Source organism: Acomys minous (assembly GCF_964271855.1).
Source record: "Acomys minous genome assembly, chromosome: 13".
Taxonomy (NCBI): domain Eukaryota; kingdom Metazoa; phylum Chordata; class Mammalia; order Rodentia; family Muridae; genus Acomys; species Acomys minous.
The window spans coordinates 16,658,769-16,684,882 of NC_140495.1; the positions used below are offsets into that span (position 1 = coordinate 16,658,769).

The 26,114-nt window shown below is 54.2% G+C and overlaps 3 protein-coding genes across 3 annotated transcripts; 2 read left to right on the forward strand and 1 right to left on the reverse strand.

The window, feature by feature from the left end:
• Positions 1-2,078: 2,078 nt before the first annotated feature.
• Positions 2,079-12,541, reverse strand: RRP9 (ribosomal RNA processing 9, U3 small nucleolar RNA binding protein). Its single transcript, XM_084751679.1, has 15 exons — positions 12,364-12,541; positions 12,046-12,128; positions 7,467-7,576; positions 7,007-7,074; positions 6,883-6,924; positions 6,291-6,417; positions 5,099-5,223; positions 4,923-5,015; positions 4,430-4,530; positions 4,197-4,331; positions 4,050-4,112; positions 3,687-3,832; positions 3,522-3,601; positions 2,346-2,419; positions 2,079-2,238 (listed from the first exon to the last, which is right to left on the reverse strand). The coding sequence occupies exons 1-15, from the start codon at positions 12,457-12,459 to the stop codon at positions 2,145-2,147; spliced, it is 1,437 nt and encodes a 478-aa protein (XP_084607805.1). The 5' UTR covers positions 12,460-12,541; the 3' UTR covers positions 2,079-2,144.
• Positions 12,542-12,869: 328 nt separating this feature from the next.
• Positions 12,870-19,579, forward strand: PARP3 (poly(ADP-ribose) polymerase family member 3). Its single transcript, XM_084751675.1, has 11 exons — positions 12,870-13,342; positions 13,718-14,093; positions 14,596-14,721; positions 14,945-15,133; positions 15,262-15,385; positions 15,472-15,698; positions 15,912-16,058; positions 16,203-16,289; positions 16,530-16,707; positions 18,100-18,255; positions 18,599-19,579. Exons 2-11 carry the CDS (start codon positions 13,917-13,919, stop codon positions 18,766-18,768), a joined length of 1,581 nt encoding a protein of 526 aa, XP_084607801.1. The 5' UTR covers positions 12,870-13,342; positions 13,718-13,916; the 3' UTR covers positions 18,769-19,579.
• Positions 19,580-23,959: 4,380 nt separating this feature from the next.
• Positions 23,960-26,065, forward strand: GPR62 (G protein-coupled receptor 62). The gene has a single exon (XM_084751692.1). The coding sequence runs from the start codon at positions 24,505-24,507 to the stop codon at positions 25,573-25,575; it is 1,071 nt and encodes a 356-aa protein (XP_084607818.1). The 5' UTR covers positions 23,960-24,504; the 3' UTR covers positions 25,576-26,065.
• Positions 26,066-26,114: the final 49 nt, after the last annotated feature.

Here is a 26,114-nt window from a genome sequence, read left to right on the forward strand (position 1 = left end):
ACACTGACGATGGCAGCCACACAGCTCTGCAGGACTGGGAGGACTACAAGACCAGGTGGCATTAATCACGGTGCTAAAGAGGCCGCCAGAGAGAAAAGTGTCTTCTCCACTAGCCAATGTAGGTGTCTCAGTGCCTAGCCAAGCGCTCTGTTCCATGGAATCACCTGAGTACTTACTGGTCCTCTAAGATTCATCCAGTCTAGATTTGAAAGTCTCAAAAGAAAGACAGGAACCATCTACACAACCTCCGTATAGAATCCAGAGTATGAGACCACTTTTCTTTGAAAGGGGAATTCTTCATATCCTACCAAACTTACAGACTGGAAAGGAAAAGGCAGTTGTGGCCGAGTTTGGGGTGGGGCGAGAGGCACAGGCTGGAAATTAAGCGGAGGTCTGGCTTCTCCCTCCCTTCCCAGGACACCGGGGCTTGTGCAGTGAGCCCAGACAAAACACCATCTCAGTCACCCGCCCCGGGGGAGAGCAACGTGGAGGAGCTGCTTCTGCACCGATGAGCCCGACTCCAAGACCTTCATTTCCAGGGTCCAGAAAGCCCATGGGGAGCCGTGCCCACCCCCCGCATTTCCTCTGTCACAACTCATGCTCAACCCCAAATGGCATGGACACACGGAGGCTAAGTACTCACAACCCACAGGCAGCACTTCAGTCGGGGGAGTGGGAAAACCCAAAGGCAGACCCACGCCATACTTGCTTTTCCTTTCTGACTTCTTCCTCTGTTTCCCACGGAGCTGTAGCCTGGTTGCTCCTGGGACCCTCTCCCATCTGACCTGGAATCCAGCTATCTGCCTACTGAACCTGTCTTCCCCAGCACTCTATTCTCTGGCTATCCTATTACCCCTACATAAATAAAATATTAAAAAAAAAAAAAACCAAAAACCAAAACCCTGCTCCAGCGCCCACTTAGTTGTCCTCACCTCAGTGCGCAAGTCATCTCTGGCCATCCCAGTGCATCCATCGGCAAGATCCGCGAGCCCAGCCCCCACCCCGAACACAGCTGTGCCCTCCCCTGCCTCTGCTGCCATCCCTGTATCACCCCCACCATCTTGCCTATAACAGTACTACTGCAGCTTGCTGGCTGGCCTCCCTTCCCCACCCCTAACAAGCTCTCCAGCTCACCACCCCTGCAGCCAGATGCTTATGTCATCTACTTGTTTACTTATTTATTTATCTATCAAGATGGCATGTGCCATGGCACGTGTGCGTGTAAGTCAGAATGCAACTTTCGGGGGTCAGTTCTCTCCTACCATCTGAGTTCTGAGGCTCAAACTCAGGTTGTCAGGCTTGGCGGCAAGTGCCATCACCTACTGAGCCATCTCATCAGCCTGGTCATCTTTTTCATGTGACCCAGAACCGGTCCCTTAGCTCCCAATCCTCACGGCTTCCCCCTGTCCTTGCATGGTCTCCCCATCACTTTTTAGATTTCAATGTCACGTCTCAAAAAAAAAAAAAAGCCCCGGAGGACACCTGCCATCTGTCCTACTCTCTACCTCCCCGGTCTCCTCTCATCCACTGCTGCACCCCAGATCAGGGTGAGTCACCCAACATGCAAAAGTATTCTTTGACCCACCTCCCCAGCAGGGCCCTTGCCTAACGCTCCTCAGACTGAAAACCTCTTCCCCACTTCCGACCTTGTCCCCAAGCACACACTCCCACTCCAGGGGCCGCCTGTAGTCTCTCTCTTCTTCCGTTTGGTCCTCAGATCCCAGCTTGAGCCTTCACGCAGGATTGGAAAGCCACAGTGTCCTGGCTGTGGGGGAGCAGCCTCTGACCCCTATCAGCCCAGAGTCTTGAGAGCAGCAGGCTGATGAGGTCAAGCAAGAGCCAGCTGAGGTCCCCACCCAGCTGGGGCAGGGTGGGGGTGGGGGGAGAGGAGGGAGGGTCAGCCTTCAGCTGAGAGCTTGCAAGAGTTCCAGCCTTCCCAGGTCTCTCTCTCTCTCTCTCTCTCTCTCTCTCTCTCTCTCTCTCTCTCTCTCTCTCTCTCTCTCACACACACACACACACACACACACACACACACACACACCCTCCCGCTCTCCCCTCCAGAAGCCAGAAGAACAAGGTCTAAAATAAGAGGCTTTAATACAAAAAGGGGGTGGGGCCTGAAAAGCACTTAAATAAGGACAGCGTCAGGAGCCTGCAACAGGGGGTGCGGGGGCCCTGCGGAGCGGGATGATGCAGACTGAGTTGCGAGCCTCTTTGATCCTCCACCATCGGCCAAGCCTATGGGGAATGAATGATCCATCAGCGAGACAGACCGGAGACACCCGCTCTACACTTCCCATCTGGCCTGTGCCTCCTTGCCCTCAGCCCCACCTCCCATCACCTACCTGTGCTCCTGTCCCACTCCTGCCACCAAGAAGTCCCCAGCACTGGAGAACTTGAGGCTGTTGATAAAACCAACCTGAGAGAGAGGGGACACAGTAAGACATCAGGGCGCTCCTCACCAGCTCCTGACATCAGTCAAGTGTTGAAGGATATTTTTGTGTGCTGGCCTCGAACTCACAGACATCTGCCTGCTTCTGCCTCCCAGAGTGCTAGGATTACAGGCGTGCGCCTCCACACCTGGCTCAAATACTGATTTCTTTACCCAGAGATCTGGCTACAGGTTGGACTTTGGCACTGTTATTTTTATGAAGCATCTCCTGTTTCAATGTTGTGTAAAATTGTTCTCCATCACCTTTGATTGGTTAATAAAGAGCTGGCCAGGAAAGTTAAGGCGGGATTTCCGGGGCCCAGAAAGATAGAGGGGCACTCAGGTGGGGACCAGAGAGGAGGCACCAGGAAAGAGTCAGATGAACAAGGTGCCAGAGGGAGACTAAGATGTAAGGTAACAGGCCACGTGGCTGGGAAGTGGGCCAGGGCAGCCTAGGTGGGTCAGAATATCATCTGCCCAGCTACAGTGCCTTAGGTTTTAATGATATAATTGGTCTCCATGTCATAATTTGGGAGCTGAGCAGGCAAAGAAAACCCCCACTTTTACAGTCAAGAGTTTGGTGGGAAGGCCTGCTGCCTCCTGCACCTGGTTAGGTGGACCAACCCTTTCCTCCTGGGGAAGCGGAGCACCAGGCGAGCAGAAAGATGGTAAGGATTAAGGAGACAGTGCCCTTCAAGCGTGTCAAAAGCTGCCTTGGGTCTGGCTCCTGGCATCAGGGCAGCCATCCTGACCCAAGCTGTCACTGACATACCCAGAGACAATCCAACAGGTCACCCCATGGTGTGGATAATCAATTCCACACAGCCCAGCCTGGTTCTCAAGCCAGCACCAGCCACACAGAGCCAACCCCAGTCCAGGCCCCCCCCCCCCACCATGCTATTCTCAAGCTGGTACACAGAGCCAGGGTTAGCAGGGCAGGGAGGTGTGGGGGGATGGAAAAGAAGGCAAGAGGGAGTCCCTGCTAGGTCTGTGACAGTAAGTGGCCTTGCCCTGAAGAGACTCCTCTGGATGAGAAATTGCTCCTTTCAGGGCCCTCCAGAGTCTGGCAAAGACATCTAAGCTCACTTACCAGGGGGATGTCACAGAGAGGGTCGAGCTGCCGGAAGCCCTCTCCACACTGCCAAAGCCGCACGCAGGCATTGTGGGAGCCTTGGAGGAGAGAGAGCCAATGAGCTACCCCTATACCAACTCACTCTGCTGCGCCCCCCTCTCCCCCACCTCACAGGACACGCACCTGTGGCCACAAGGTCTGTATTGAGCAGGGCTGCCACGGATGATACCCAGAAGGGCTGCTCCAGGCCCGGCTCCCCATGCAGCCCGTGGGCTTCACGCTGGAGGGCAAGTGGCCGTTTCTTGGAGAGGCCCCACAAGGCTACAGAGCTGTGGGTGGGGAAGACAGTCTGAGGGGCCAGAGCAGCTGGACAGAAGGCACAGGGCACGGAGGACCAAGCGCATAGGACCATAGCTGAGGGCGTGGATAAGATCAATGATCCAAAATGCATCCATAAATTAAGTCCAGGTCAGTCCAGAGCCTGGCAGGCCAGAAGCACTCACAGGCAGCTGCAGTGCTCAGACATGTCAGAAAGACAACTCTTACCCGTCGTCCGCACCCGACACCATGTGCTCCTCGTTGATCAGATGGACACAGTCAATGGAACCCCTAGGAAGAGATGCTGTGAGGGACCAAGGTCCAGCCCCCTCACCAGCCCATAGAGCCCCGAAACAGCACAGCAGACTGCCTTACTGGTGGCCATAGAAGACAAGCTGGGATTCCTCAGGGATCTTCCACACACGCACGGTCCCATCCCGACCCCCAGCTGTCACACAGCATTCTCGGCTCAGGGCATCCAAAGCAGCCACAGCATCCTGGTGCCCGAACCTGGAGAGAAAGAACAGAGCAGGAAGGGAGGGTCACACGTGACCTCGTGCCTACAGGGGAACCCACAGGCGCCACGCTGTCTGCCTGAGCACACTCACAGGGTCTCCACATAGGAGTTTTCTGCTACGTTCCACACCTTTACAGAGCGGTCATGCGAAGTGCTGTAGAGCTGGTGGGTACCTCTTCGGAAGGCCAGTCCCTAGAGTGAATGGAGAAAGGACAAGAGTCTGAACTAAAGCAGAGGAAACAGAGGGCAGGCCCAGAGAAGAGAAGCTCTCCTGAAAGTAAGTCACGTGACCCTGGAGCCTGCTCCCCCAGCACTGAGAGCATTAATTACATAAGGCCCTGTGTGGAACCAGGAACATGCTTGCCTGGCCTCAAACAGCTAGCTACACACCCCTCAGGCCCCCCGTGGGGCCCTGTATCGGCTGAACCTGGTCTCCCTCCGTCCCACTCATGCCCTTCACACACCGCCCAGAGTGGAGGTCCCCTGACAGTGGGGGGCGGGGGGTATGGGGGAGCTTATCACCAGGTGCACAAGCTCAGCAGGTGTCCCATGCTAGACAAGTGGTCACTGGCCCAGAACCTCACCGACACAGCGTCCCGGTGTCCCGTGAAGGTGTACAGGTGCTGGCAGCTCTGGGCCTCCCAAATTAGAATGAGCTTGCTACGGTCACCAGAGGCCTGTGGGAAGGAAGATAAATGGCCACAGGGACACACCACACACCCAAACATCCCACCTGCCCACGGGGCCAACCTAGTCTTACGAGATACTTGCCATCAGAGGAGATGGCCATGCAGAGGATGTGGCTGCTGTGGCCCGTGGGCTGCCCTTGGGTACCCTTCTGGGCTCGAGGTATCACACGCAGCTTCCGCCCACTCTCTACGCTCCCTGCCACCAGGAGAGGAAGAGGTTACTGGGATGGGGGATACAGCTGGCTGCTTAGCAACCTCCCCTCCCCCAGTACGAACAGGCAGCACGGACAAGGGGTCACGGGAGGAGGTCTGAACTTGGGTCAGAGGCTCCCGCTGCGCAAGTCACCTTGGTCTCATCTGCCAAACGAAGGAGCCAGGCGTGGTGGCACACGCCTTTAATCCCAGCACTCGGGAGGCAGAGGCAGGCGGATCGCTGTGAGTTCGAGGCCAGCCTGGTCTACAAAGTGAGTCCAGGACAACCAAGGCTACACAGAGAAACCCTGTCTCGAAAAACCAAAAAAAAAAAAACAAAACAAAACAAAACAAAAACGAAGGCAACAGTCCCTCATGGCAGCTATGACCCCCAAAAGAGAAGAACTCAAAAGTGGCTTGGAGAGTGGAGGTACTGCTCAGTGGGGACCACTTGCAATGGGCAAGGACCCGAGTTCAATCCCAGGAACCCGCTCGACTGCCACAGGTTATCTTCTGACATCTCTACATGTGAGCTGTGGCAGACGTACACACCACACACACAAAATAAATAAAAGCATTAAAAGACTAAGAGGAAGAGGAGAAGGAAGAAGAAAGTGCAAGAAGAGGAAGAGGAGGGGAGGAAGAGGAAGAGGAAGAAAAATGTACTGGGGCCAGACGTGGATCACTGTGAGTTCAAGGCCAGCCTGGTCTACAAAGCCCAGGACAGCCAAGGCTACACAGAGAAACCCTGTTTTGAGGGGGAGAAAAAGTGCACTGGAACTGCTGGCACGATTGCTTCCTCTGAGGATGGTGGGAAGGTAAGAACTATGCTCAGGTGTGGAGGGCTAGAAGGACCAAGGGCTCCATCCCAGTCAGTGCAGAGCCTCAAACACCTTCTACTCCAATTGCCCATTTGACGCCTCGGTTCCTACCATTGTCCTGTCTTTGCCACAAGAAACTCAGAAGCCCTACAGCTGTTCAGAAGCTTTGACTGTCACTCACAAAGCTGCTTCCAGAAGCTTCCATCATCGGGGCTCTACCTCAGACACACACCTTCAAGGTCTCACTCACACTTAATGATGGTACAGTCTTTGGCGGCGGAGAAGATGGCCAGGTCATCAGGCGTGATAACCAAACAGGTGATGGAGAGCTGGTGGCCCCGCAAGACTCGGATGTCGGTGGGAGCTGGGGCCTGGATCTGGGCAGACAGGGAATGGATCACTGAAGATGGAACTATAAAGACACATCCCGGGCTGGAGAGATGGCTCAGAGGTTAAGAGCACTGTCTGTTCTTCCAAAGGCCGTGAGTTCAATTCCCAGCAACCACATGGTGGCTCAAAACCATCTATAATGAGATCTAGTGCTCTCTTCTGGCGTGCAGGCACACACGTGGGCAGAATACTGTGTAAATAAATAAATCTTTAAAAAAAAAAAAAAAAAAAAGACACGTCCCACCACAACCAATCTTCCCCACCTACCCTAGCCAGAAGGAACACAGGACCCAAGGCTACCGGGGTAAGACCCCTCCTTAACCGACTATATCTGCCTAGGTGTCCGCTGTATTCTACAAAGACTCCAATAGCCCGAGCAGCACTAAGCCAACTGCCTACCAACCCAGGAGAGTACGCTGACCCTCTCTCACCGAGGAGCCCTGCACACTCACCTCCTTTGCCACTGACTTCTGCAACCTGCCTCTCTGCTCGAGCTGCAAGGGGAGAAAAGAGGAGTGAGGACCTGGGACAAGGGCCAGCCTCCCGCCACATTGACATCATGCCCTCCACACTCACCACATCCTCCTTCAGGCGCCCCGCCACCTGATCCTCCTCGAATGCGCGGGCTTCAGCCTTCTCCTCCTCTGCGGGACAGACCAGTCCACGTAATCCAAAACTGAGGTCCCCTTCGCTCCTTCCGTCCCATGCCTAGCTCTCTACCCCAGGGCTATCTTATAGGAAGCTCCCAATGCTTCACAGAGGGAAGGGGAAACTACCCAGCCCTTTTCTGGCTTTGATCAGACTGGCCTTAGCTCCATACAGGTCTACTCTGTCCCAGGGAATACTGGCCCAATGGAGATCCTAGCCACCCTCCCTCCGCAAAGTAGCCGACACCATCACACTGTCTGCGCTGGCACTAGCAGTGTGAGCCTATGTGGCTGACCCATCAGATGGCTGGGGCCACAACAGGGGCAGGAGGCAGGCTCTGGCAGGCACGCTGACCTTCATCCAGCCCTCCAGCAGCCCTCCAGCTCACCTTGCTGCCTGAGCTGCTCAAGGTAGAGCTTGGCCAAGCGTAGCTTCTTCTCCTGTGCAGTCTCCTCCAGCTCCTCGTCCTCCTCTTCTTCTGTTTTCCTCGGAGCCAAGCTGTGGGAAACAGGGGCAGAGTCTAAGGGGATGGGCGCCCCTCATCTGGCGGCTAGAACTGTGCTTCCTCAATGCCAGCCTTGCCCTTGGCAACCCTCGGGGCCAGTGACACTACGGAGAAAACTGAAGGATGTGACTCCACCCACTGAAAGGCTCCACTCGGTATCCAGCAAAAGGGTAAAAATAGCCAGTGCCCCCTCATACCAGGAAATGATTACAGAACTTCAAGAAGAGAAAGAGAAGGTTCCACAAGCTTCTAAGAAACCAGATTGTATGCAAAAGATCAGAAGTAAAAAATGGTAGGCCTAACCAGAGGCATAGTGACCCACACCTTTAATGCCAGCACTCAGGAAGGCAGAGGCAGGCGGATCTCTATGAGTTCGAGGCCAGCCTGGTCTACAGAGTGAGTCCAGGACAGCCAGGGCACACAGAGAAATCCTGTCTCAAAGGAAAGAGAAAAAAAAAGGGGGAAGGGGGCCACAGGGGGTAGACTTACAGTAGCTCAGGGGCTGAGTAAGTGAAGCATGCTTGAATTGAATAGCCAGCATTGGGGGAGGGGGAGAGAGGAGGTGCCTGGATAAAACAGCGGCAGATGAAGGTGTGCCCATGGGCAGGGCTCAGTGACAGAGCAAGGTCTTGAGTTCAAGCACCGGCCCCCAAAACCACATCGTCAAGCCAGGCACAGTGGCACCCCTAAAATCCTAGAATTTGGAAGGCTAAGACAAGGAGACTGCCACAGGGTCAAGGTCAGCCCGAGCGGCAATGAGACAATCTCTAAAACTCCTTGCTAAAATGTCATTGTCAGGGGACTGGAGAGATGGCTCAGTGGTTAAGGGTGCCACATGCTCTTCCAGGGGTCCTGAGTTCAATCCCCAGCAACCACATGGTGGCTCACAACCATCTATAACGTGATCTGATGCCCTCTTCTGGCATACAGGTATACATGCAGATAGAGCACTCATATACAATAAATAAAATCTTAAAAAACAGAAACAAAAAAAGTCATTGTCAGATGTACAAGGTGTCAAGAACTGGTCCTTTCCTTTTACTGAGCTTCCCAAACTAAAGGAGAAAGGCCCAGGGTACCAAAAACAGGAACTCCACCATAGAAAACAGAAAAGGCAAATGTCAGGATGCCAACCACTCTGAGACAGGCCCAGCAGAACCCAAGGGACAGACATGCTGGGGATACGCTAGGCTCTCGGCCTCAGCATCCTCCTTATACCCTGAGGGTTCGAAGTGAATCCTACACGGTAGTGACTTAGACATGTGCTGATGAATTTCTTGCTGTCCCTTCTTCTAAGCTCCGGCCCCTGGGCCAGCTGAGGACATTCCCTTCACTCAAACACAGGTCCAGCTTTGGTCTGTTCCTGGGAGTTTGAGGTAGATGCTGAGAACTCCCACGCAGAGAGTCCAGGGCGGCCCAGTCCTTCTGATCACAAGCCAGCAGACACACGAGGTCTGCTAGCCACTCTGTCCCCCAGCGCCCTGGCCCAGGACTTCCACCAGAAGGGGCCTTAAAACCCGTCAGGAAACCCAGTGTGGTGGGGCATAGCCCGGCACTTGGGGGCAGGGACAGGCAGATCTCACTGAGTCAAGACCAGCCTGGTTTACATAGCAAGTTACAAGCCAGCCAGAGCTATAAAATAGGCCCCTACCCAAAAACAAAAAAAAAAATATGCATCAGAAAGGTCAAGGCCAGACCATGCCCCAGAGTTTGCTCAAACCAATCGGTCTGATTTTTAAGGACCTACACACAGAAAAGCAAATGCGAGTAGTGGTGCAATGGCTCTGCATGTAAAGATCCTTGTTGCCAAGACATTATAAACTGGATTTAGTAACTCTGCTTTGTTTTCTTTTGTTTTCCAAGGCATGGTTTCTCCATGTAGCCCTGGCTGCCCGGAAACTTGCTCTATAGACCAGACTGGCCTCAAACTCATAAGTCCACCTGCCTCTGCCTCCCAAGTGAAGGGTTAAAGGTGTCTACCACCACATCCAGCATCACTTTTTTATTTTTTTGGTTTTTCGAAACAGGGTTTCTCTGTGTAGCCTTGGCTATCCTAGACTCGCTTTGTAGACCAGGCAGGCCTCAAGCTCACAGTGCTCCGACCCACCTGCCTCTGATCCACCTGCCTCTGCCTCTCAAGTGCTGGGATTACAGCCACGCACCATCATGCCTGGCTCCCAGTATCACTTTTTGTTAAAAAGTACCTTTTGAAAGAAAACTAAGCCAGATGTGGTGGTGCACACCTTTAAGCACTCAGGGAGGCAGAGGCAGGATGATCACTGAGTTTGAGGCCAGCCTGGTCTACAAAGCAGTCCAGGACAGCCAAGGCAACACAGAGAAACTCTTTTTCAAAAATAAACAAATTAATTAAAAAAAAAAAAAAGGAGTAGTGGTGCACACCTTTAATCCCAGCACTCAGGAGGCAGAGGCAGTTGCTTAGCTGTGAATTCAAGGCCAGCCTGGTCTGCAAAGCAAGTCTAGGACAGCCAAGGCTACACAGAGAAACCTTGCCTTGAAAACCAAAAGAAAAGTTATTTCATCCCTGAATGTAATGCATGTACATTTATTTTTATTTTGCCCATGTTAGAAGATCAGTAGAAGAAAACTGAGTGATGCTTCTGCAGCTAATACATTCATTCCATAATACAACTTAAAATACTTAAAAGTGGGGTGGAAAGATGGCTCATCGGTTAAAAGCTCTTGCTGTTCTTTCAGAGAACCTGGGTTCGATCCCCATCACCCTCATCAGATGGCTCACAACCACCTGTCACTATGGTTGCAGGGGGTCCAATGTCCTCAGTCTTCCCTGGGCATCTACACGAAGGTAGTGCATACAAACTCATGCGTGTACACATACATACATACATACACACATACATACATACAAAAACAAACAAGAAACTTAAAATGTTTAGCATATGTCCTGGAGACAGAAGCAGGCGGGTATCTTTGAGTTTGAGGCCAACCTGGTCTATATAACTAGTTCCAGGACAGCTATAGCTACATGGAAAAACCTTGCATCGCCGGGCATGGTGGTGCATGCCTTTAATCCCAGCACTCGGGAGGCAGACAGGTGGATCGCTGTTGAGTTCAAGGCCAGCCTGGTCTACAAAGTGAGTCTAGGACAGCCAAGACTACACAGAGAAACCCTGTTTCAAGAAAAACAACAACAACAACAACAACAAAACCAACCAAAAAAAAGAAAGAAAGAAAGAAAGAAAAACCTTGCCTCTAGCCAGGCATGGTGGTGCACTCCTTTAATCCCAGCACTTGGGAGGCAGAGGCAGGCGGATCGATGTGAGTTCAAGGCCAGCCTGGTCTACAAAGCAACTACGCGACAGCCAAGCCTACACAGAGGAAACCATGTCTCGAAAACAAAAAATAAAATTAAAAAAAGAAAGAGATCATTTCTCTGAGCAAATGAAGGCAACACATATTTACTTTTGGAAGAACTGCTAGTCAGGCCTGTAATCCTTGTATTCAGGAGGCAGAAAACAGGCTGATCTCTTGAGTTCAAAGATAGCCTGGTCTACAGAGTGAGTTCCAGGACAACTGCTGCACAGAAAAACCCTGTCTGGGGGCAGACGTAGGGGGACAGAATTGCAAAATCCAGTTTATATGGGAGGTTCCAGGATTCCCTAAGGATGACAGCCTGTCCCAAGTCTTTGGAAACCTTGTAGCCATCTCCTTCACCTGCTGAAATGAGGGAAGTGTTCAGCCCTCCTCCGTCAAACCTATATGCAGGTATCACATGCCCTTTTATCTTTTCTCCCTCCCACACCGGCCGACTTACACCCCCAGACTTGTCTCTGGTCCCCGAATGCCTGCGAAAGCCCTCCATGACACTCCTCCCCGTCTCTCCAGTCTGTTTTTTTAAAAAGCCTCTTTTGTTCTCCGAACACTTGCCAGCAAGATGCACACCTCCCTACAACACTGCTCTCCACTTGCCTGCTCACGTGCTCCCCAACAGTGAAACCAGCTGTCTGATGTTAGAAAGGCTAGGTATGTGACCATACACTCTGCATTCTTAACTATTTAGAAAGCCGAAGCTGTAGGATCCATTTGAAGCCAGGAAGTCAAGCCCCCCTTGGGCAACAGAGACCTCATCTCAAAAAGCAGTCCAAGACACCACTAACTGGGCTACTGTGTGAAGATGGAATGAAGCGGCAGGTGTGTTCTGAACCCTTCTCCCATTGCCTCTTAATCAATCCAGCCCTGCGCCTGCCTCCTTGTCATGAGGCCAAAAAAAAGGTCTCAAGCTCTCCCTCAAGGGCCCAGGGTCCTCTCCACAGACACATCAGAAATGAAAAACATCTCACTGCCAGATATCAGAGGAAAGACCCAGGATCTCAAGCCAAAGGCAGCCCCGAGTTCTCCGCCCAGCTCTGTTACCAGTCTCACTGAGTCGTCCTGGTCACCATGAGCCTCAGTTTACCTTTCCACTTGGTGGAAATCAGCTCACCTCTCGGTCTCAGAATCGCTGGAAATCTCTTCATTCATTTTGCCGCCGCCCTTAGACTTGCCTCTGGCCCCAGCAGAGTCGGCCTGGAAACAAGACGAGCCTGTCTTGGTCAAGAGCCCCAGGACAGAGCAAAGCAGTGGCTCCTAGCCCTGGCCAAGTGGTGGAAGGCTTTCCAGGATTCGGCGGGTGGAAGAAAAAGATCGACGCTGCCTCCAGATGGGGCTAGGCGAAGGGATGAGCCCCGATGGGGGCCCTGGGATGGAATGATGGTTGTGCCAGTCGCGAGATCGGTCGAGCCCAAGGAAACGCCATGCTCACCTTTCGCCGCCTCTTGCCGGCCCCTGCAGAGGCCCCGGGCCCGGGGGCCGGCTTTGCCCGCTTACGAGCTGCAACGGTGGTCGACATATTGCTCATCAAGGTGCCGCTGGGGTTGGGGAGGGAAACTCACATGGCTGCTAAACCCGGGCCGCATGGCAAGACCCGGAGCCCTGATAGGTTCTCACGGCGCGGCGGGCCCCGCCTTCCGCAGCTCCATTGGACCCTTCAGAGGATCCTGTCACTCCTCCAATCGCCTATTGGGCCGAAGCATTGGCCACGCCTCCAAGAGCTCCCATAGGCTCCCGCTCCAGGCTGGAGTAGGAAGCAAGTCTCTCGGGCTGGTTTCCGGCGTAGGCTTGTGGCGCTTGCGCACTGCTGCCACCAAGAGAAGGATGGAGCCAAGAGGACATTGCTTGCGCTTACATCTTATAGCCACTGGGGGGAGCCAGAGGTGAGGGCTTCTTCGTTGTCAGAGTGATCCCGGCACTCCCCGCCCGCCCCCGCCCCTCCCATCTGCCGGGAGGATAAAGCTAACACAGCCAGGCTCTAAACTCTGAAAACACAGGGAGTGGAATCCAGGCAGGTCGGAGAGAAGCAAGCAGTATCTGAACCCAGAGCCAGTGTCACCAGGCAAATAACGGATACGTGCTGCCTGCGCCTAGTCAAAGCCGCATGAAGGATGTGTCAATCCCTGAGGTTTTGGATGTGTCTTACATTAGTGTCCTCTCTTCCACCATAGGACGGGCTACCAAGTTCGGCCTGCCCAGCCTCTGACTCACCCACTAGTGACCAAATGAGTGAAATTCTACACCACCCCCAAGTTCTTTCCCCCTTTTCTGGTGGTTGCTGGGAAATCCCTACCAAAGACAAGGCGAGGGCTCGTGAAAGGTCACTAAACTTTCTTAGGAGGAGCACTCAGCATTCCCGATACCGGCGGGCTGGGTGACAGCTACCTCTTCCGGGATCCTGTTTCTTTTGGGTGAGTGTCCTGTGGCCATGCCCTGGAGTCTTCTGCAGGGCAGGGCAGGGAAGGGAAGGGTGTGTTAAAGTGGCTTGTGATCTCGGGCAGCTGAAGGCCACTTATCTGAAACCTTGGCTGGCACCCCCAGAACTCAGAACCATTAGCCAGTGGCTTCTACGCCACCAAACTCTAGGAAGGTAGATCTGGCTGCGGAAGGGCTGCTTGTAGAGCCCTGCTCCCCCCCTCACACCCCCCACCCCTTCTCTATACCTCCGATGATTCAGCCCCAACACCTTGCCAGATCCACAATGGCTGACAGGAGGAGGAAATGTTCTAGAAAGGGAGGTGCCCAGAAGTGGGAGGGCTGATCCTTCTTTTCTTTCACTTTTTCAGCTGCCTCAGGGCATACTGGACTGGCTGAGCTGGCAAGGGTTAGGGAGCCAACTTCTTCCTATCCCCAGGGTGGCCAGATTGGGACAAGCTCTAACCTTGTATTTGCAACCTGGGGAGAGGGCATATCTGAGGTACAAAGTGCATTTTTTGGAAGTGGGGAATCTGTGAAGCGTTCCCTACTTCTTGCCCCAAGCTAGCCATGGCTCCAAAACGAAAGTCTTCAGCGCAGACGGAGGGCTCCAAGAAGAAGCGACCGGGGACAGGGGAGGAGGATAGCTTCCGGTCCACCGCTGAGGCTCTCCGAGCAGCTCCTGCGGATAAGCGCATCATCCGTGTGGACCCCACATGTCCATTCAGTGGTAACCCCGGAATTCAGGTAAGCTGCGCCCATGTTCAGACCACAGCCTTCTCTGACTCAGGTTCTCCGTTCTAGCTCAGTAGCTCAGCCTCTAGGGAAGCCACGGGTTGCTTACATGTCTTCTTAAGACCACAAGGGTGGGACATAATCCATCACATCAAGGTGTGCCACGTCTGACCATCAGACACTAGGGTGGTGCCTCTTGCATCACACTCAAGGAAGGGGTGTGACTCAGTTTCCCCAAGACTCTCATCTGGTGTTCCTCTCAAACTCACCCCTCAGGGCAGAACTGGGCCTTTTTCAGATTCCCCCACTCCTGCCTCCCCTCCCCCCTCAGAAAGCAGCTGCACCCTCTCCAAATTCCCACGGGTACAGCAGGGCTTCGTCATGTCCAGTCAGGCCGTGTCCCCAAGGGCAGGGTCACTGGGTACCAAAACAGGGTCCCCTCTGATGTCCCCCAGTGTGCACACCCAGCCCATCTTGCCCAGCCAAGCCGCCTTGCCGGACTCGCCCCACACAGGTCTATGAGGACTATGACTGTACCCTGAACCAGACCAACATCAGCACCAACAACAACAAATTCTACATCATCCAGCTGCTCAAGGACGACAGCAGCTTCTTGTGCTGGAACCGCTGGGGCAGAGTGGTGAGTGGCCCGTCACCATTGCTGCCCCCCTCCACTGCCCGCCCCTCCCCCTCCACCCCACCCCCCCACTCTGCACACACTTCAAGGCTGTCCGAAGGGCCACTGCTGCTGACTGCGCCACTTTCACCTTCACCTTCAGCTGTCCAGAGGCGACCAGCTCAGCTCAGGGACCAGCAAACATTTTTGTCATGGGCACACCCCTGAAAGTTGTTGTCACTTGCAGGGAGAAGTGGGCCAGAGCAAGACGAACCACTTCGCCTGCCTGGAGGATGCAAAGAAGGACTTTAAGAAGAAATTTTGGGAGAAGACTAAAAATAAATGGGAGGAGCGGGACCACTTCGTGGCCCATCCCAGCAAGTACACACTTATCGAGACGCAGGGAGAAGCGGAGACCCAAGAGGCTGTGGTGAAGGTGGGTGAAGAAGAGGGAAGGGACCGCCTGCCTTGGCAACACACCCTCCAGTGCCAGCCTCCCTCTCTGGCCTCTCCTGTCCTGCTCCCTGTGAGGGCATCCTGCCCATGCAGGCCTTCTCTCTTCAGGTGGACGGAGGCCCCGTGAGGGCTGTGGTGAAGCCCTGCTCCTTAGACCCCGCCACTCAGATGCTTATCACCAACATATTCAGCAAAGAGATGTTCAAGGACGCGATGAGCCTCATGAACCTGGGTGAGGAGGAGCTCTGAGCAAGGTGACAGGGCTCCCCCCCCCATATCAGGAGCTATAGGGCTGAAGCCCTTCCCTTCACCCCCCAGATCTGAAGAAAATGCCCTTGGGAAAGTTGAGCAAACAGCAGATCGCTCGGGGCTTCGAGGCCCTAGAGGCTCTAGAGGAGGCCATGCAAAGCCCCACCGGTGGCAGCCAGCGCCTAGAGGAGCTGTCCTCCAGCTTCTACACGCTCATCCCGCACAACTTCGGCCGCACCTGGCCCCCGCCCATCAACTCCCCTGAGATTCTTCGAGCCAAGAAGGACATGCTGCTGGTAAAGGGCTGGCGAGCGCTGAGGAGACCAGACAGACCGGGCAAAGAGGAGGGGAGCAGCTGGCCACAAGGCCCAGAGGGACAGGCCGAGAGCCAAGGGAGGGGAAAGCCAGACGGAGAGATGGGGTGGGGACGGACAGGTGGGGTGTCTGTCGTCACATCATCGGAGAGGATGTCCACTAAGCAGAGAAGCCCCCAGAGCCCATTTTCTTAGGTGCTAGCGGACATCGAGCTGGCCCAGACCTTGCAGACAGCCCCCGGGGAGGAGAAAGTGGAAGAGGTGCTGCACCCACTGGACCGGGACTACCAGCTCCTCAGGTGCCAGCTTCAGCTGCTGGACTCTGGAGGACCCGAGTACAAAGTGAGCTCTGCCCGCCTGCCCTTGAGGTACCCAGGGAGCCCTGGTTCCCAGCATTCTCTCCTGCGTGCCCAGACCTGAGGAGAACTCTGGAGCGGGAGGACCACAGGGCACTAGTCTCCTCCCACCAGCATCTGTTCTCCACAGGCAGTAGAGACCTACCTGGAACAGACTGGTAACCACTACAGATGCCCAACTCTACAACATGTATGGAAAGTGAACCGAGAAGGAGAGGTAAGGATGAGTCACCCCATGTATCACCACCCTGGCCCTTCTGGGGATAACATTCACTTATCTGTCCCTTGCTAAACTGGCTTAGCAACTCTGACCAGTTTCCAGCAGGCTGGGTGTATGCCAGTGACCTGTGGGGCCCTAAGCTACCCCAAGAAGAAGGAGGGACACCTATAAACCCTCATGTGGAATGTTGCTATCATTTTCTGCCTCCCCTCCCCCCTCCCCACAACCCCAACGCAGGAAGACAGGTTCCAGGCCCACTCCGAACTGAGCAATCGGAGGCTGCTGTGGCACGGCACCAATGTGGCCGTGGTGGCTGCTATCCTCACCAGTGGGCTCCGAATCATGCCACACTCGGGTGGTCGTGTTGGCAAGGGCATCTATTTTGCCTCAGAGAACAGCAAGTCAGCCAGCTATGGTGAGGTGCCCCTGTGTCAAGACCTGGGGGGTGGGGTGGGGTGGGGTGGAACACCAAGATGGACTGGACCGAGTCCTGGGAGATGAATCCTAAAAGCATTCCTGACCAGAGTACACGGTGAGGTGTTCCAGGCCACAGAGACTCTGAAGAAGCACCTGGCAGTTGAGGAAGAGGCAGGACAAATAGGACGAGAGCAGCAAACAGACTCTGAGAAGTAAAAAAAGAAATCTTGAAGGGGAGGAGAGAGGCTATGTGGGCCAGGCCTTGCCAGAGTGTTCTGTGTGGACCTTCACAGCAGTGTCAGGTAAAGGGGAACATGGGGCCATCAAGGGAGCCTTCTCCAGAGCCAAGAAGAGTCCAGGGGGATGTGCACATCAAAGAGCCTCAGGAGCTGGAGCAGTAGAGAGGGTGACAGAGGAGTGGAGGATGGCTGTTCTCTGTGTCTCTCTGTCTCTCTCTCTCTGTCTTGCTGTCTGTCTCTCTCTGTCTCTGTCCCCATCTCTCTGTCTCTGTCACTCTGTCTCTCCCTGTCTCTGTCTCCGTCTCTCTGTCTTTCTTTCTCTTCCTCACTCCCCTCATCCCTCCCTCCCTCTCTCCCTCCTCCTATGGGCACTGGCTCTGGCCCCGGGGCTACAGAAATGAGAAGAGAGAACCATCAGCGGGCTCGGGGGGCACTATGGTAGCATGCGGAAGAAGGTCAGAGGTATCTCCAGTGACTTCCAAGTTCATGGTTAGGGTGACCTCAGCTTAGTGACATCATCAGCCCGTGGTGACCACATCACTGGAGGTCACCATCACCTACCACTCCAGAAAAGCAAGAGAGGGTCTAAACAGAAACAAATGGGGCTGAAGTTCGTGGTGAACAAGGAAGTCTACCAAGAGGACAGAGTATCCCAAGAAAGACTGGCTGTGGCGCCTCCAGAGAGCCAATCAAAAGAGTCCTTGGTAAAATACATTAATAATAATAATAATAATAATAATAATAATAATAATAATAATAATAATAATAATAATAATAATAATAATAATAAATTTTTAAAAAGTCCATGGTGGGGCCCAAGGGATGCCAGTGACAAAGTGAACAGAGTAGGCCAATGAGAGATGCCCCTTCCTAGGTCCCAGGCTGGGGTGCCATGGGGGCGAGTATGTGTGTGTATGTGTGTGTGTGTGTGTGTGTGTGTGTGTGTGAGAGAGAGAGAGAGAGAGAGAGAGAGAGAGAGAGAGAGAGAGAGAGATGGGTCAGGGTAGCAGCTGAAGTGGCAGGGAGCAGGCCAGGGTGAGAAGTGCTGGAAGATGGCAGTGCTCCCTCGGGCTGCATTGCCACTTCAGGAGAGATGGGGGTCGGGGGCCTGAGCTGCTTCCTTCTGCCACCAAGTCTCTTGTGTCTTCTAGTTACTGCCATGCACTGTGGGGGCCACCAGGTGGGCTACATGTTCCTGGGCGAGGTGGCCCTCGGCAAAGAGCACCACATCACCACCGATGATCCTAGCCTGAAGAGTCCACCCCCTGGCTTTGACAGTGTCATCGCCCGAGGCCAGACAGAGCCTGGTGAGCCCCAGATAATTGGGCAGGTCTCCAGTGGGGTTGACATAAGGGACTGGAGGCGTTTTTTTCCAGAAAGACAGCAGAGAGAGTAGACTGTAGGAGAGGCAAGGACATGCAGCCTTTCTTGAGGAACTGATTCCGTGTCAACAACAAACACCCACAGATTCGACAGATCTCTCCAGGGTGGCTAAGAGGGCTGTAAAGAGGCTAAGCGCTAGCCTAGGGCTTTCCCAGAGGAAGATGGGGGATGAGATGGCATTTCCCTGTAGCAAGTAGCAGGTGACAGGGAACAAGCCGTGGCTAGCCCCAGGCATCAGTGACCCCCTTGGCCCTCCATCCCTTGCAGATCCCAGGCGGGACATTGAACTGGAGCTGGATGGGCATCGGGTGGTGGTGCCACAAGGTCGGCCTGTGCCCTGCCCATCATTCAAAAGCTCCAGCTTTAGCCAGAGCGAGTACCTCATCTACAAGGAGAGTCAGTGTCGTCTGCGCTACCTGCTGGAGATTCACCTCTGAGCTGCTTGCCGTCCCCAGGTCCTGCTAGGCTGGACCACAATTTTCACTCTCCTCCCTCTGACTCTCATAGCACTCTGTGTGCCTCCCAGGAATAGAGTACAGGCCAGGCACATTGGCACACACCTATTGCCTCAGCTACTCAGGAGGCAGAGGCAAGGAAAACTCTTTACCCTGAGATTTGGAGGCCAGCCTGGGCTACATAGGAAGACATGTCTCAAAGGAAAAAAAATTACAGTCACGAGCCAAAACCAAGTAACAATGTTTTGAAGCAGACAAAGACGATTCATGCCTGTGCTCCCAGTACTTGGGAGGCTGAGGCAGGAGAATCACTGTGAGTTCAACGTCAGCCTGGGCTAAATAGTGAGTTCGAGGCTAGCCTGAGCTACAGAGTGTAACCGTGCCTCAAAAGTATAAAAGCCAATGCTCTGGTCAATGATGGACTGCATAATCTAAGTTTATATCACCTAGTGATACTGATATCTTCTCAGTCTGTGTAAACATAATCTACACACAATGACAGGCCACATGGTAACATGTTCCTGAGACTGTGTCACCACCATAAAGTGAAGAATGGCTATGCATTGTCATTATCTGTGGTCTCTGAGTTGTGCAATAGATTCTTTTTTGTTTGTTTGTTTGGTTTGGTTTGGTTTTTGGTTTTTTTGAGACAAGGTTTCTCTGTGTAGCCTTGCCTGTCCTAGACTCGCTTTGTAGACCAGGCTGGCCTCAAACTCACAGTGATCCGCCTGCCTCTGTCTCCCGAGTGCTGGGATTAAAGGCGTGCACCACCACGCCCGGCTTGTGCAATCGATTCTTGAGCTCATGTCTCCTGTCTGACTGAATTTTGTGTACACACCTTTCTAAGCCGCTTCCCTCTTTACTTCCGTGAGTCCAACTTCTTTTGGCTCCACAGGTAGGTGACATGTGGTGTTTGTCTTTCGGTGCCTGGTTGCCTTAACATGATGTCCCACAGGGTCTCCATGTTGTTTCAACAACAGCCCGCCCTTCCTTTTTTAAGACTGAGTAGTATTCCAGTATTATGTCCACACCACATTTTCTTTGCTTATTCACCCATCAAGGGACATTTAGGATGATTTGTATGTTGGCTATTGTGAGAAAGAAAGAGAGAAAAAAAGGGAAAAAAAAGAAAAATTCTACCTACACATTTCATTTCCTTTGGAGTAGTAGGGTTGCTGGATCCATTTTACCTCTTCCTGCCAGCCCCCAACATATACACCCATATCTAGAAGAGTGATTCCCAGCACCCTCCAATTCCAGCTAGCCTGGTCATGGCTGTGGCCCCAGAATCTTGCCTCCTAAAGTGATATATATATATTTTTTTTTTTTTTCGTTTTTCGAGACAGGGTTTCTCTGTGTAGCCTTGGCTGTCCTAGACTTACTTTGTAGACCAGGCTGGCCTCGAACTCACAGCGATCCGCCTGCCTCTGCCTCCCGAGTGCTGGGATTAAAGGCATGTGCCACCACACCCGGCTCTAAAGTGATATTTAAAGGGGCACAGGCTAAAAGGGGTTGGATCCTGTCCCTAATCCCCAGCCTATTGGGGCGTTTTCTTTTCTTTTATTTCCGTTTCTGTGATCACGAGGCCTCGGGCGTGTTAAGGGAGATGCTCGGACACTGAGGTACATCCTGCGCTCACAGGCAGCTTTGTTAATCACGAACCTCTCGCCTCAGCCTGTCTTGCTGCAGTGGCCACGGGCTTTCTCTCCATGGTGGCCCTGTGCGTACAACTCCGGCTACACACCCAGAAGTGTATGCTCACATGAGCCGATAATGGCCACACACAGTCCTGCCCACTCAAGGTCATCCCCGTAGCACCCGCCTCCTTTAATAACCGAGCGTCCGAGGAGGAGCCTCACCATCAACTCAGAAACTTGTCATTTGGAAACTCATCTGATGCTGTGTCTTCCTAGCTTAAGCATTGCCAGGGGGAACCAGGCACCCCTGTGTGTCCTGGTGTCTGTATCAGAGGGGCACAGCTCTGCAATCCTCAGAGACTGACAGCTGTCGTTTGGATGTCCCTGTCCTAGCCTGGGGTGCAGGTGCCAGAAAGCAAGGTCAAGGTCCCATCTGTGGGTCATATGTTGCTTTCTGCTGTGTCTCTCTCTCTCTCTCTCTTTTTTGCCGGAGTGGGGGGGAGGGGAGGATTGGTTTTGTCTGGGTTTCTCTGTGTAGGCTTGGCTGTCCTGGACTCGCTTTGTAGACCTCAGTAATCCACCTGCCTCTGCTTCCCGAGTGCTGGGATTAAAGGCGGGCTCCAACACACCCAACCTGTTGTATCTCTTTTAATCAGATCATCTTTCTCAACCATTTTTTTTTTCTCTTTCATAACTTCAACTCTTTTTGAGACACGGTCTTCCTATATAGCCTAGGCTGCCCTTGAACTCTCGTCTTTCTAAGCGCTGCGGCTGCAGGTGTGTGTCGACACACCCAGCCCATTTGGACATTCGGAAGACTGGGGGCCGTTGTTTCATACAGTGACTCTTTAGATTTTATTTTCTGTGTATGGGTGTCTTGCCTGCGTTTTATGTCTATGTGTCACTTGTGTGCCTGGTGCCCACAGAGACCAGAAGCCCACTATGACTATTATGTAGATCAGGGCAGCCTTGAACTCAGAAATCCGCCTGCCTCTGCCTCCCAAGTGCGTGGATTAAAGGCATGCGTCACCACATCTGACTTCTACTTTTTTTTTTTTTTTAATTAAGTATAATGATTTGGGGCCGGGCGTGGTGGCACAAGCTTTAATCATCGGCAGAGGCAGGCAGATCTCTGAGTTTGAGGCCAGCCTGGTCTACAAAGAGATTCCAGACCAACCAAGGTTACACAGAGAAACCTTGTCTTGGAAAAATAAAAAATAAAAAAGTCTAGTGACTTGGGAGGGAGTATGTTCCCACCCCTCCCCCAACAGATCCCACCCCTTCATTGCCTTCTCTAGACTCCTTTTCTCATTGGCTGTTCCAATGGGCTCTGCTGAGCTTCCCTGGGTTGTGGAGGCTGAAGATGCTGTCCCAAGCCTGCAGGCTTAGCAGAGCAGAGAGAAGAGGGATTTCCCACTCCCCACTCCCCACACCCCCACCCCCGCACTCTGAATGAAAACCCCAAAGATCCAGCTGCACCCTCTGGAGGAGGCAAACACCACATCCAAAGATGGGAAAGGGATGTTGGTGTGAAGCGAGCTGGAGGAGGCAGGTGACCAGAGCCCTGGCTGTGTGTGCTGAAGCGCAGGCCACCCTTCTCTGGACCCCCAAGCTTCTCGCCTGAATGATGGAAAAACTGGGCTGTGACCTATCCGATTCCAGGGTGGAGTGAGTCACACCGAGAGGCTGGAGCCTGATCTCTAGAGAGGAAGTGATGCTGAGCTTGTTCTTCTGATGACCTTGGAGGCACTGCTCCAAGCAAGAGGCAGACAAGGGCCCTGCTCTTCCAGCCCAAATGATGGCGCACACGTCTATGAAACAGAATATCGGGACAGTGCCTGCAAGAGCACTAAAGCAGGGTAAACGGATTAATGTGAGCCGAATCTGGGATGCTTTTAGAATAGATGGTCAAGGCAGGCCTCCCTTGTGAGTAGAAAACTGAAGTAAACGACAGTACAAAAATTAGATACAGTAGCATACGTCTGGAGTCCTAGCACTCAGGGGAGCAAAGGCAGTAGAGCTAGAAACTTAGTACCATCCTTAGCTACAAGATGAGTTTGAGGCCAGCCTAGACTATATTAGTTCCTGCCTCAAAAATGATAAACAAATAAACTACAGCAAAGCAGGGAGCGAGGCCCGGGCAGGTAGAGAGAGCAGCAATGCAAAGACCCGGGAGAGCAGTTTGCCAGGTGAGAGACACAGACTAGCAAGTGGCTACTGTGCCAGGAAGCATGCAGGGCAAGAAGGAGGAGGAGAGGTGGGAGGCGAGCCGAAGAGAGCTGATGGAGGCCGCCTCGCTGCAGGGAGGAGCTCGGGTGCTTTGGGACAGAAGGAACAGGTTCCATGATGCCACCTGGGTTTTTTTTGTGTGTGTGTTTTTTGTTTTGTTTTGTTTTTTTTTTAAGGATCCACTTCAGCCACTGCTAAGAGTGGACTGTAGGGAACAAGTCGGTGAAAAATCCAGTGAGCAAGACAGGAAATCGCACTAGATAATGGAAAACCAGGGGAACTGGACACAGAACAGAAACTGCCCAACGGGAGACAGTGAGGCAACCCAGAGATGAGCAACAGTGGGGAAGCCATCTCCACCCACCACCCAGAGGGATTATGGGGCCAGGTTCATCTTACAAGAATAAGAGCACGGATGGCTGGGCGCGGTGGCGCATGCCTTTAATCCCAGCACTGGGGAGGCAGAGGCAGGCAGATCGCTGTGAGTTCGAGGCCAGCCTGGTCTACAGAGCGAGTCTAGGACAGCTAAGGCTACACAGAAAAACCCTGTCTTGAGAAAAAAAATAGAAAGAAAGAAAGAATAAGAGCAGAGAAGAGACCCCATGAAGGAAGCCATAGCTACAGGGCAAGAGGCTGTCTTCCACAGAGGGCTGGAGAGGTCCAGGTTAAACAGCAGAGGGGAAACATCCTGCCTTCCTTTCTCCTCCCATTCTCCAATCTTCTGCTGCTAACTCCCATTGGCTGACTATCCCCCCACAGAGAAGCCTAGAAAGGACGGTGCCAGAAATCAGGAAAGCAGTCTGAGGTGAAGGAGCCAAGGCCAGGCCACTTAGGAGGCTGCTGTGTGTGACATTCTGGGCGGGCAGCAGTGCCGGCAGGGAGGAGGCGATGGTCTTGGTGATACGAAATGACTGGAGTCCCAGGACCTTGACAAATTGGAGTGGGTGTAGGAGAAAGGAAAGCTAGAGAGATGGGAGACTCTATTCTGAGGAGTTTGCCAAGATCTGCAAGGAGCCACCTCCTTGGTGTGTCTGTTGGGGTGGGGGTGGGGGGTGGGGCCAGCGGCAGGAATGACACACACACTGACTGGCCAGGACTGAGTTTTATGTGGAGACTGTGTTGGCTGAAGCTGCGGGCTGGGGTCGGGAAGGAGTGGTTTCCTAATGCATATGCAGGGTACATTTTAGAAGAGAGATGATTTGCCAGCAGTGAAAATACAAGCCCAACCAAGCATGTTTCTCTGCTAAGGCCGCCGCCTCCTCCTCCTCCTCCTCCTCCTCCTCCTCCTCCTCCTCCTCCTCCTCCTCCTCACATTTACTCCACAAGGTAAGGGGCCAAGGTAGCATTGGCTGAGCAGTCACTCCTTGCCATGCCAAGATTTTTTTTTTCCCCTTTCCTTCCTCAGACCTCCCCTGAGCAAGATGTCCCACCCTTGAGCAAGTCAAGGAACCATCTAGGCTCAGTAAGCTGTGCCCTCAGGCAGTTTCACAGAAGGGCCTCCAGTCTCCAGCTGGCAGCTGCTAGGACCAAGGGGGCTGGCACCAGGCCCTGCCCCTCCCTTCTAGTTGTGTGTGTCTCCAAAGGGAAGCATCAGAGTGACAGCCGGTACCATCTCCACAGAGGCTGAGCTGCTGGAGCTGGGCTAGGGCAGGGGGAGAAAGCTGAGCCAAGCTCAGCCTTGCATCCACCCATAGGGCCCACTAAACCCCATAAGAAGATGGCAGCCTGGGCGTCGGAGTCACCTCCTGGGCAGCCTACGAGGTGAGGGGCCCTGAGGAGCATGGGACAGGTGATGGGTATCTTGGAGTCGGAGGCTCCATTTCGCTCTCCCCAGTGAAGCTTGAGCGCTCAGATGGCCAGCAGCTCGGGTGCCACCGAACTCGCGGGCTCGGTGGGGTTTATCCTGGCGGTTCTCGTAGAGGTGGGGGCCGTGTTGGGCAACGGCGCGCTGCTCGTGGTGGTGCTGCGCACGCCGGGGCTGCAAGATGCCTTCTACCTGGCGCACCTGTGCGTTGTAGACCTGCTTGCGGCCGCCTCCATCATGCCTCTGGGCCTGCTAGCCGCGCCACCGGGGCTGGGCAGTATGCCCCTGGACCCTTCCTCGTGCCGGGCGGCGCGATTTCTCTCGGCCGCGCTGCTTCCCGCCTGCACGCTCGGTGTGGCCGCGCTCGGCCTGGCGCGCTACCGCCTCATAGTGCACCCGCTGCGGCCAGGCGCGCGGCCGGCGCCGGCGCTGGTGCTCACCGCGGTGTGGTCGGCGGCCGCGCTCCTGGGCGCGCTCTCCTTGCTCGGGCCACCCCCCGCGCCACCTCCGGCTCCCGCTCGTTGCTCGGTCCTGGCCGGGGGTCTCGGGCCCTTCCGGCCACTCTGGGCGCTGCTGGCCTTCGCGCTGCCCGCTCTCCTGCTGCTGGCCGCCTACGGTAGCATCTTCCTGGTGGCGCGGCGAGCTGCCCTGAGGCCCCCGCGCGGGACCCGGCTCCGCTCTGACTCTCTGGACAGCCGCCTCTCCTTCTTGCCATCCCTCCGGCCACGTCTGCCCGGTGGCAAGGCGGCCCTAGCCCCAGCCCTGGCAGTGGGCCAGTTTGCAGCCTGCTGGCTGCCTTATGGCTGCGCGTGCTTGGCGCCCGCAGCGCGCGCCGCAGCGGCGGAGGCGGCTGTCACCTGGGTAGCCTACTCCGCCTTCGCGGCTCATCCTTTCCTCTACGGCCTGCTGCAGCGCCCGGTGCGCTTGGCGCTGGGCCGCCTCACCCGCCGAGCGCTGGCTCGGCCCCCGAAAACCTGCCCGCCACAGGCCTGGCACCCTCGGACACTCCTTCAGCGCCTCCAGGGACTCCGCAAGGACCCTTCCGTAGGCCCTTCGGAGGCACCAGAACAGCCCGGAGAATTGGCAGCACAGAGCTCGAGTGTATCAGAGGCCACCTGAGAGATTTCTCCCGAATTGGGGAACGGAGGTTGGGATCAGTAGGGCACATCTACCCCCAACTCCAGTTGTGGCAGGTACTCTGCCAGGACTGCTGGCTCTGAAACAGGAGACAGAGTGGTACTCAGCCTGGGAAGGTTTCTTGGGTGCCTGATTCTGGGCCCAGCACTACCTGTGTGGTCTTGTACTCAATCCTACCTTTCCTTGGGCTCAGTTTTCCCATCTGTACCCTGTGCCATCATCTCCTAAGGACCCCTCCCTGGTCCAGATAGGGAAAAGGCAGGCATGGTCACAGAGAAGAGGGGTCCTACGAGCTCACAGCCAAAAGGATGAGCCAAGTTGGACAGGGTCTGGGTCACAGTACATCAGGACCACTCTGGAGAGACATGCAGAAGATTTCCCTGCCATCTGTGCCATGGAGAAGCTGGACAGTCATCACGCAGGCTCCTCACAAAGCAGCCCGACTGGCTTGGTGCTAAAGGCCGGAGACTAACACGTGCCCTCCAAAGGGTCCTGCGATTTCACCCCAGAGCTGCCATGAG

What these genes read in the sequence shown, in the direction of transcription:
- RRP9 (XM_084751679.1), bottom strand. Translation starts at nt 12,459, where the DNA reads ATGAGCAATATGTCGACCACCGTTGCAGCTCGTAAGCGGGCAAAGCCG. An exon ending in TGAGCAGCTCAGGCAGCAAG is followed by an intron (nt 7,075 to 7,466) that starts GTGAGCTGGAGG and finishes TCTGTCCCGCAG; the next exon opens with AGGAGGAGAAGGCTGAAGCC. An exon ending in TACAGACCTTGTGGCCACAG is followed by an intron (nt 3,602 to 3,686) that starts GTGCGTGTCCTG and finishes CTCTCCTCCAAG; the next exon opens with GCTCCCACAATGCCTGCGTG.
- PARP3 (XM_084751675.1), top strand. Translation starts at nt 13,917, where the DNA reads ATGGCTCCAAAACGAAAGTCTTCAGCGCAGACGGAGGGCTCCAAGAAG. An exon ending in GATGAGCCTCATGAACCTGG is followed by an intron (nt 15,386 to 15,471) that starts GTGAGGAGGAGC and finishes TTCACCCCCCAG; the next exon opens with ATCTGAAGAAAATGCCCTTG. An exon ending in CCGAGGCCAGACAGAGCCTG is followed by an intron (nt 18,256 to 18,598) that starts GTGAGCCCCAGA and finishes CATCCCTTGCAG; the next exon opens with ATCCCAGGCGGGACATTGAA.
- GPR62 (XM_084751692.1), top strand. Translation starts at nt 24,505, where the DNA reads ATGGCCAGCAGCTCGGGTGCCACCGAACTCGCGGGCTCGGTGGGGTTT.